Source organism: Mytilus galloprovincialis, chromosome 14 (genome assembly GCF_965363235.1).
Source record: "Mytilus galloprovincialis chromosome 14, xbMytGall1.hap1.1, whole genome shotgun sequence".
Lineage (NCBI taxonomy): Eukaryota > Metazoa > Mollusca > Bivalvia > Mytilida > Mytilidae > Mytilus > Mytilus galloprovincialis.
Window position 1 is genome coordinate 49969435 of NC_134851.1, and position 11486 is coordinate 49980920.

Sequence of the window (11486 nt, forward strand, 5' to 3'; positions counted from 1 at the left end):
TTGAAGAATTTAGTGGTAGGTTTGCTCAATTACAATAAATTTTTAACCCTTAGGAGACTATGTTTTGCCATGCAATACTCACAGAATGCTTGTTTTGATTATGTTTAACATAAATGATTTAAAAGAAGCAGCACATCTCTCATTTAAAGTGTTATATATCGTAATTGCAGTCAATCATTCCAAAGTTTGAACATTAAATCAATTTTGAAGCTTGTAAGTTATTTCTTTCATAATATTACTGATTGATTTTTTTCTCTGGTTTATGAAGCCTTGATGTTTATGATTAGTTGATGAGATGTTTATTTGTGTATTTCCAGGATTGTTATGCAATAGTACAGAAAACTACATTAATTATATTAGAAAAGTTAGATAGAGTTCTACAAATGGAGGTAAGTGGACACAAGTTATTTTTATCTTCAGGTTATCCAGCTCAGTTAAAATGGCCAGCATACAATAGTATTTGGGCAATGTTCTCTGGTCTGCATTTGTTTGTTAGTCCATCCTGTATCAGTTTTAAGTTTTTGGTCATCACAGTTCACCATGAAGTTGTAGTCACATCAACTCAAACCTTGGAACCTGTTCATTATGATGTGATTAAACAAGTCACTGAGCAAGAAAAATGACAGTACAAGTAGGGCATTGTGTGTTATATGGACATATATTTTTATTTAAGCATGATTATATTGATAAACATCAGTTTTCATTCTTTAACTGTTTGTTTTATTCCTAGTTTGTGGCAATTTTCAGGAATTCAATAACCATTAGTTTTCACTCCTTTTTCTCAGCTTCAGGTATTTTTACAGAATGATAAATTGAACTGAAAAAATAATTTTCGAATAGTCCCAAAGGTTTTAAACGCCCGTCAAAATTTTGACGGGACATATTATGTTATACAAGTGTCCATCGTAAACATGTCACCTTTACTTGAGAACGACTTATCCAAATTTCATGAAACTTAATATTGTTGTTTCTTATGATGGTCAAATGATCTGTATACATTTTGGGGAAAATTAGAACAAAACTTTTTGAGTTACAGGACTTTGTAACTAGAACAGGGGGTGTGTTTTTTCTCCATGTTGCGGCGTATCTCAAAAACGATTCATGATAATTGATTAAAATTTTACACATTTCTTAGTTATATTAATCTAAAGATCTGTATGGTGATAAGACAAGTCTAAGTTTCAAGCAATTGTCCATTTCCATAGAATATCTGGTAATACAATTAGTATATATTATAGTTGACATTTATTTGATTATTTTTTTCAACAGAATATTATGATGGCATCAGATAAAGCTCAGTACAATGATTTACAGTCCCTCCTGTGTGCAACTTTACAGGTATGTACTAGAAACAATCTTGTCTTCCTTTTAAGAATGAGTTACACCGGTTAAACCAAAGGTCAATGGCCAAAATTGATGTCATTGAACTATCGGTTCATAAATTCATTAGTTTCAAATGAAGAATTAAAAAAAAAAATAGAATTGAATGTGTCTTTAGAGAGAAAAAAAGGGTTGGAAATTTAGCAAGAAAAGAAAATATGATGTAACAGTATTGTATGTTTGTGAACACATGAATTATGAAGAGTGAATCTGACTTTCAGAGTGTGTTAAGAAAAGTAACTCCAGAAGATGCACCTAAGATATCCGACCAAGTTATGAGTGCTTTGTTACGAATGTTGAGTAGTTCTGCCCAAATAAAAACAGGCGGGGTACAGGAGGACGTTCTTCTTGCTATATCTACGTTAGTAGAAGGTATGTACAAAAAACAAAAAGGAATGATGAGTAAAAATGTAAGGATCTAGAATTACATTGAACAATTTTATTAATACACAGTAGAAACACCTTGCTGTCTTGTGAGAATGTATTCAAATTACACAGATGTTAAGACTTAACTGATTATTGAAAGCAGAAAGGTGTAATAGTGTAATTCTAGTGATATAGGGAACTGTAATGATATTTCGAACTTAATATAAAATCAAAGGATCATCTTTAAACAAGACCAGTTTTAGTCTTATTTATAGTACTGGCAATGACCAAATCATGCATTTTCAGTATTTGTAGGGCAATCAATTTAAGGACCTTGGCCAGTTTGATAAAACTTGTTTAAACCTTGTTTACTGGTAAAATCAAGTATATATTTGAAACACATCAGAACCAAGTGACATTTTTCTACTGACGAAATCTATCAGGAATTATAATGATGACATGGATAACATGAGTTAGCACACAATCTTTCTTAAAGACAAATATTACGATATATTTCTATGTGTCGAAACAAAATTTTGCAAATATTTCCCAGTCAAAATATTGTTTGACCAGACTTTGCAACAGTACAAGATTATCGGACTAGTGGCTAACAGTGTGCAGACTGTGTAACATTGAAAACATCACTTTAGAAGGAGCTTCTCTATTAGATGCTGTTTACTAAATCTAGCCTAAGAGAAACATTAAGAATTGATGTATATATACTTTATTTTACAGTTCTTGGTGAAAACTTCTTAAATTACATGGAAGCATTTAAACCATACTTGGGCGTCAGTTTAAAAAACTTTGAAGAATATACAGTAAGTATTGTTAAAGTCTGGAAGATATCAACATATTGTCCAATTGAAGAATTTGAGACTGAACGCATACATGTATCATAATTTTATTTAATCACTGTTAATTCAGAAAATTTTATAATGTTGTTATGAGAAAATTTTCAAGTCTTCCAAAAATGAAACCCTCTTTTTAGAATTGAAGATATTTGTATTTAGAGTTTCCTATTATTATCAATTGCAATATTAAATGCACTAAATATAAATAGGTATTGTTCAGTACAAAGATGTCCTGAAATTATTTAGATTAATAGTTTAACCAAGAAGATTATTTCAATAGAGAATGTATATATTTCCTTGGTGTGAGATCTATAAGTATATTGCTGAGATATGTCAAGTTTCAGGTCAGAAAATACAACTAATCTTCTGTATTTCAGGTGTGTTTAGCTGCTGTTGGTTTAGTAGGAGATTTATGTAGAGCTTTAGGTCAGAAAGTACTACCTTACTGTGATGAGATTATGATGATGTTGTTAGAAAATTTAGGTGTAAGTAGAATCTTTACTATAGCGCTATTTGAACCTCTACAGCTTAAAAACTATTAATTGCTATTGGTGTTCACACATTTTATATAGCATACTGTTAAGAGGGAAATTTGAAAGACCATCTTTTGCTTAGGGCTATTCCAGAAAAAAATTATGGGGGATGGGGGGGGGGGGGTTGGAAGGCACATTATAGTAATAATACATGGGCAGTGTTCCAGCTAGCATGAAATGGAGGGGCGCCGCACCCTGCCCCCGAAATTTTGCGCCCCTCTGTGCCCTTTTGAAAAAAAATTTAAAAAACGATCTTTTTTCCTCATATCGTCGCCATTTTGTTGAGTTCTTTATACACACACTTCATTAAGACAACAGATTAAAAAATTGTTGATACTTGTTACCTGTATATAATCACCTATTTGATTAGAGTCAATTACTTAATCAGGTGAAATTTACGACCCTGTCTAATCCCTTTGCCCTGAAGCACCAAACATCAAGTTAAATGAATTGATTATTTTAACACCTGACGATGCAAAATAGAATTTATAAAATGAATGTGAACGGTGTTCATTTCTATTGTATTTGTTATTTATAAAATAACGTTCATGTTAATAAAAAGAATCATTCCAATAGGTCAACACGCAAAATGCCGACGAAAAAAAGAAAAATTGACCAACTCGGAAATGACAAGAAGAAAATATCAAAGACTTGCCAGTCTATTACATCTTTTTTTAAGAATAATGACCATCAAAAGTAAAAAAATAATTTAATTCTTTACCTTTATGAAAAATCGAGAAGGAGAAAGGTTTCTATCAAATATCGCAATTGTTCTTCTATTGTAAATTCCGCCGATTACGGAGCACTCGAAAGTCCGATTTTTATATCATTTTTTCTTAAATTGAAATCCGTTTTGACTAACTTTAATATTGATATTATTAAATAGGCTCAACATGAAGTAAACGGAGATGCTTGTTGAATTGATAATAAACTGACAAAATTGAATCAATTTATTATTGTGCCGATTACGGAGCTCTCGAAAGTCCGATTTTTGTATCAATTTTCTTATTGAAATCACAGGCAAGATATACGTTGATAGGGGGTCTTCCAATGAATAGAAACAAGTGCCTGTGATTGAAATCCGTTTTGACTAACATTGATTTTATTAGATACGCTCAACATGAAATATACGGAGATGCTTGTTGAATTGAACAGACAACAGTGAAACAATGACATGGACCCTCAAACTCTCCTTATTCAATAACAGGACTTTATAGCTCTTGTGTCATCAGCAGAACTTGTAGTTCGTTCCTTACCTAGTCTGCTAGAGCTATTTCATTCACCTTGTCATTAGGATAAAAACCTATTATCTATGTACCATCTTGTTGCAAAACTATTCAGTGTTGCAATAATACAACCACTCAGTACAGCAGAGGTGGAGAAAATATTCTCTCAGGTCAAATTGATAAAGACAAGTCTCAGGGCAAACTTGAAAACACAGACATTAACAAAAATATTAACTGTAAAATTAAACTGTGATGAAACTAAATTTGAAAAAAATCTTGATCAATGTGTGACAACCTTAGCTTCTTCAAAAAGAAAAACAAAAGATTTGTCATTGTTGTTTAATATTTATTTGTATTTGAACTCTTCTTTGAAAAAATCTGTAGTTCTGAAAGAGAAATGAATATAGTAATGTCTATTATTGCTATCAGTTTGATTTTAACTTATATGTTCTAAATAAATTATTTTTAAACTTGTATATAATAGCTATTTAACTTAGCTACATGCTTGCTAAAAATATGTCTTTATGTGGTAATATAAAGTATTTGATTTTTTTCAGTGAGAACGCGCTAAAGTGCCCTTTTTAAAAACGCGCCCCTCTATTTTCAAATCCTAGCTGGAACACTGATGGGTGATGGGTATCAGAGCAACTTTTCACACTATAATGCACTATAAGTCTCAATTACAATTGTCTGGGTGTCGGGTGCTGACAAAAAGTGCCTTCCATACATTTTTTTCTGGAATAGCCCTTAGAAATTAAAGCATCATACCAACACAGTTTATATGGGGGGAAAATTCAGGTAGGCATTTGAAAGTCAAATTTAGTGATTTCAGAATTAACCCCAAAAAAAGATGATTGAGCAACTATTGGTACAGTATGTGATATTTACTTAACTTTGATGTTATCATTGTCTTTGCAGAATTCCACAGTCCATCGATCAGTAAAACCACAGATTTTATCAGTATTTGGTGATATCGCATTAGCCATTGGTCCATATTTCAAAAACTATTTAGAATATGTTTTAAATACACTACAGCAAGCTTCTCAAGCTCAGGTGGATAAGGTAAGATATGGTTTTAGTTGTATTCCAGGGTAAAAAGGGGGTGCTCCAAAAATTTGGTGCTTGGATCAGAGCTTCAGATACATTTTTAGAGATAAAAATTATATATATATATATAATATATATGTAGGGCGAAAAATTATATCACACTCAAACCATTAATACGCTAGTATAAAAGTAAGCATGTATATTTAGGGTAACCACACATTTTTTTCTATCACTGATAAATGCACCAGCATTCATAACAGATTAATAATTGATTACTCTTGATTTTGTATGTAATCAATTGCAACAGACTCACTGTAACGTCTATCTTGAGGGTAACCAGACACAATAGTCTTCAAAAAACAGCAGTATATTACCGTATAAGATATCTTTGCCAGATATAATTTGTATTTGTTAAGAATGTGATCTGACATGCACAGTTGAAGGTCTTGCTGTGACTGACTTTAAGGAAAGCAATTAAGCCACTCCCTTTATCTTGGGTTTTTATTTGCGACAATTCTTTTTGTCACAAAGTGATGCACTTTATACTTTATTTTTCATTTCTTTATCATAATTTCTAATGCTGAAGAGTTCCTTCCAACCTTTAATGTGACACCTTTTGTATTTCAGACTGATTATGATATGATAGATTATTTAAATGAATTACGTGGAGGATGTTTAGAGGCCTACACAGGAATAGTTCAGGGATTAAAAGGGGAAGGAGATCAACCAAATGGTGGGTACAAACACACACACAGATAGAACTGAATAAAGGGATATGTGTCATTGAAACAGCAACATAACCTAAAAAACAGAACAAAAACAACATCTAGATGTCTGCATATAATCTTCACCGAAAGACTTGTCTTATTTTTCAACTATTTTTTTTTAAAGTTTTTTGGTAGTATGTTTGTCTGGGGTGGGGTTATGGATTTAAGCTAGTGTCTTGTATAAGTATTTTCTGCTTCTTGGCTAAGCATAGGAAATTTAGAAAAAAAGAGCAAAATTCCTTGTATAAGTATTTTCTGCTTCTTGGCTAAGCATAGGAAATTTAGAAAAAAAGAGCAAAATTCCTTGCTCAGTTGACATAAAGAATTAGACATATAATGTGGTGTATGCAAAATATTGCATTAGATGTCCAATATAGTGATTCATTTATTCTGTTTCAGCTGATGTAAATTTAATACAGCCCCATGTAGGACATATAATGTCGTTTATGGAACATATAGCATTAGATGAAGACCATAGCGATGAAAACGTAGCAGCTGCATGTGGTTTGATAGGGTAAATATAACGTAATCTAATCTCTAATGCCTAGAATATTGCATATAGCAGTCTGCAAGAAAAGCTTTCTCCAACTTCTAGTCCAATGTTCTTGTGTGTCTAAACAAAGTTTTGCTTACTAGTCAAATAAAATATTATAAGTCTGGGGCATGAACTAGTGCCTAACATTGCAGACTGATATAGTATACATATCTGAAAGGTTAAAACTCTTGGTGTTCTTAGCTAATTCAGTCTTCACACACACTTAATGGAAAAATACTATGACATCAACGCATGTATTATTAAAACTTTTAGAGAGGACATGTTCTCTTGTTTCTGTCTCCCTAGTGAAGAGAACAATTTCATAATGATTCAGCATTTTCACAGTAATGAATAAGACTTGTGTGCACTATTTGGATCTGTTAGATACCTATTTTCTGTTTTATGATACTTTTAATTTCCATTGTGTGTTTAGTGCGACAATGTGCGAATTCTCTTTGTAGTGACATTTGACTTTTGTGTGTAACCTTTAATTGACAAGGAACTAATTCATGACCTTACTTATTTCAGTGACCTCTGTACAGCTTTTGGTGCTAGTATGTTGCCATTGGTTGACAAAGAACCAATCACAGGACTTATTTCTAAAGGTAGAAGAGGAAAAGCCAGTAAATCTAGAACATTAGCTACATGGGCCACCAAAGAAATTCGCAAATTAAAAAACGCTTCCTGGTGAGTAAATTCATGTGGCACATGTAATGAAATACAAATTGTGAATGCGATGAAAAGATGTTCCTAACATTTTCTACTTTAATTTCATTAAAATGCCATTTGCCAATGTAATAAAAAGAATAAGTAATCTAAAGAATTCAAAAATTGAAAAACAAATATTCAACTTTTGACCGAACAACAAGGATTATTAACTTATGTGCTACGCACATTCACGAGTTAATGTGTTTGTTATGTCACTCATTGAATATTTCTATAAATAATGAGCAACATCCTAATGTAAAAAGATGGTTGATTTATATTGATATGAATAAACAAGTGGGAAAAAAAAGATTTAATATAAACATCAATGCAAAACAGCAACCCAACAACACTAAAAAAAAATGTGTTTTGATAAGACTTGTTAGAAATAAATGAAAATATACAAAATAGAATAAAAAATATGTTCATTTCAGATTTACTTCTTTCAGTTTCATCTTGAGAGGGATAAAAAGCCTGGCCCCTTATGCAAATGATGTTAACATCAAAATTAAAAATAAATGTTTACCACTGTATGAATAGAGATTTTTTTTCTGATATCAAACAATACATGTACATGTTTAAAATATTTCAAGCTTATTGTTTTATCTCTCACACATATAGAAAAAAAATAACTTGGATATTTTTTTGTTATATTCCAATGTGTTGACAATTGTTTTCTTTATTTCAGATAAAGAGCCAGATCTGAGATTTTAGGAACAAAATTAGTGTGGGACTTGTGTATAACCATCGTCCTGCATGCACACAACTCGTGTTTTTTTCGAGTTATGTGAGAGAGGTGGGAGAGAGAGTGTACGATTCCGTCTCCATAGTGACACTATTGAAGTGCTAATTATTGACCTGAGATATAAATAATCATGATGTAATCACATTCTATTTATAGACATTGTTCAACAATGAGAGAGTGTGTTATCTTGCCGTGTTGCCATTGGAAATGAAATTAAAGAGAGGCAGGTCTTGGTTTTCTTTGCAGTGGCATTTTGAATTGATGAAATAGTTTATATAGATAATAATAAACAGCATGTGTGCCTGTAGAAAAATGCCAAACAATTTTATAGTGTTGAAAATGAATTTAAGTATAGCTTACATGAGTAAAACACAGTATTTGAATATTTTTTTTATGTAACAAACAAAAATTAAATGCAAGGTGAATCTGTTGGATGAAGGTATACACCATAAGCTATATATTGTTGCAGTTTCTGGAGGAAATAGGCTGGTGTAAAACAACTGATCTTCTGATAGTGACTAAGGTCTGCCAGATACAAAATGAACAATGCATCTTGATTTGAATCACTATTGTAACTGTAATGGCTATTGAAGAAATTGTCTTGTAACCTGAATCTCTTGGCTATCAAATACTTAATGATTTAATAAGTTACTCCGATATTAGCAGTTTTCAGCTCAATTTCCAATTTTAAATGTTATATATGGTAAATTATCTTCTGTGTTAACATAGAAAAATCTGCTGTGAATTTGAACAAGAGTTGCCTCTCTTTTGATTTCCCTTCAACATGTGTCCTACTGACTTATATAATTAGAGCATTCCATCATTACAAGCTAGTGTGGAGGCGTGAAGAACACGAGACGTTCGAGAGATGAAATATCCTGCACAATACATTGTAGCGCGAGGCAGATATTTCTCCAGGTGGATGTACGGGAGTTGGTCTATCGAGCAACAATCTAAATACACCATGGACTTTATTTGTTTCCTGGTCCTTTCTAAGTCTTTCTAATCGCCCATGGTTGTTGAAAGATCGTTGACTCATAGACAATGAGAGATCTAGAAATCTTCATCAGCTTTGAAGCATGACGCAAATAAATATTTCAAAGGACAACATTTAATATGTGGATCTGAAATATTGTAATCATTTACAAAATGATCGTAGAAGTAGCTGCTATAAGTGTTCATGTCTTCAGAACTGAATCTTTGTGTAAGAAACACCTCATTCAGATGTTATTTTCATTTTTTTTTTCCAAATATTTCATAAAAATTGAAATTTTTGCTCATATTTCGGCCAGTTTTAGTTATGGAAAATTATTCTGTATCTGGTAAATGTGTGTAATGTTTTTCTTGAGCAATCATTTTTTTGGTGGGAAAACCATTCAAAATGAAGTTATTAATTTTGCATAAAATATAAACTTGGAAAATAGTGTCATCTGAATCTGGTGTTTCGTTATTATTTGAGATATTTTTTGTTACAAAAATTTCAGTTGTTTTGACTGCTTTAACAATAGTTCCTATAGAGTTATTCCTTCTGATTTCACATTTTCTTATGTATTACCAGGTATGGTATAAAGATATTAATTCTTGATTTTCAGTTCATTTCAAAAAGTTGAATGGACTTTTCTGAAAAAAAATATTATGAAGGGAAGACTTTACTGTACTTCAGAAAAAATCGGTGTGTTTTGGAAATGAAAGTGCCAATTCTTTTACAAAACAAAAATTTTGTAATATTGCTTATGTAAACTTGTACAACAATTGTGATAATACAAAGTGCTAGATATTTTTGTACTTTTACGTGCTATAATCAAATTTAAGTGTATGAGTGCTATACAGAAGAGCTAAAACTGTTACAAAAATATACATGATATGAGTATTCATTTCTAAAAGGATTACAAGTCATTGGTACATAGTACTATATCTGAATTACAAGTCAATGATAAGAGACTTAAAAGTCGTCAGTAAAAAGTTCTGTTTCTGAAAAATCTATTTAGTTATGAATTTGGCCCAAATGATTATGTAGGACTTTCTTTCTACATAGACAATAATTTGTACTTTTGGGCCTATTTGTTGCATAACAAATAAGAAATTCACCAAATAGTGAGATATATACTATGTCTTTCATTTGTAAAAATTCCTAGATATTCTTTGTTTTTAAAGGCATGTTTTGTGTATTCTTTAAAAATGCATTGTTACTTTTCCTTTTGGAAGCCACATGTTATTTAAAAATGTGAATATGTGAACTTACTTAAATATTTGAGAAAGTATAAATAAATTAAATTTCTAAATGCATGAATTATGATAACATGGTGTCTTTCCTATTCATACAGTTGTCTGGTTCTAAAAAGCCAGAATGAAACAACATCTGAGAAATGTATCTTCATGGAAACATGTTTAACACCTTAGTTGATTGATAGTTGCTCAGCGTCCTATTTTGATCCACACACCCCCAAAAGAAATAATTAAAGTCTGAAAGCTTGTAAATGGAGTGCAAATAGTGACAATATCTATTGTAAGAGATGTTAGGAAGGCATTGCATATTTTATTTACTTGAGAAATTGAACCCTAAATTTCTTGTTTCTGTTATTTATAATTTATATTGCCTTTTATCACATATTTTGAAATATTTTGAAATAACATTGAAAATTCAGTGTCTGGTTTAAGGTTCTGAAAACATTATTATATTGTCTGGCAATTTTCTGCCAGAGGTAAATTTAGGGAGAGTGCAAATTCACCCTTATTAAGCTAGATGAAAGGTTACTTAAACTTTGTATTTTATTTCACAACACCAAAAAAAACTATACATTTATATAACAGGCAAACTGGATAAACAAATTCAAAAGACCAGTTGTTGAAGTTTAATGTTCTTGTGCCTAAATAAACTTGGTTATGATACATCTTATTGTTTAAAAAAAAAAATTAAAAAATTGGCAATCGTCTTGAAAGGAATATATGGTAGAGGAACATTAATCAATAATTAAATATTATCAAAATCTACAAAAGTCAACCTGAACAAAAATAGAACTAGAATTGGTGTATTTTTGACCCATTCCAAAAGGTAAACGGACAGAAAGTCACAGGACATAGTCACAAATTTGATAGGACAAAAAGTCACAAATTGTTTGAATATATAGAGAAATATCTTGAAATATTTACATTTTAATACATTTATGCATGATAAAGTTGAGGAAATGTCATTATACTTGAAAAATAAAGATTTATTTTTAATCATGCAAAGGATATATTTCTTGGCACCATGAAGCCATTTAAGTGCCAAGCTACTTTGACATTTTTTTATTTTTTTTTTTTAACAATTATTTGATCATCATTGAAATTT

At 31.1% G+C, this 11486-nt stretch overlaps 1 protein-coding gene across 2 annotated transcripts in view; it reads left to right on the forward strand.

Moving 5' to 3' along the window:
- Positions 1–10441, forward strand: part of LOC143058587 (importin subunit beta-1-like) — a 36529-nt gene extending 26088 nt beyond the window's left edge. The window contains exons 15-24 of one of the 2 annotated variants that reach the window (XM_076232067.1): positions 318–389; positions 1270–1338; positions 1602–1752; positions 2482–2564; positions 2975–3082; positions 5275–5418; positions 6031–6136; positions 6570–6684; positions 7234–7392; positions 8099–10441. In XM_076232067.1, coding sequence (XP_076088182.1) covers positions 318–389; positions 1270–1338; positions 1602–1752; positions 2482–2564; positions 2975–3082; positions 5275–5418; positions 6031–6136; positions 6570–6684; positions 7234–7392; position 8099 — 1008 coding nt within the window. In that variant the 3' untranslated portion in view covers positions 8100–10441. Of the gene's footprint in view, positions 1–317; positions 390–1269; positions 1339–1601; positions 1753–2481; positions 2565–2974; positions 3083–5274; positions 5419–6030; positions 6137–6569; positions 6685–7233; positions 7397–8098 lie in introns of those variants that run through there. The other variant, XM_076232068.1, reaches the window with a different exon arrangement.
- The last annotated feature ends 1045 nt before the right edge of the window (positions 10442–11486 follow it).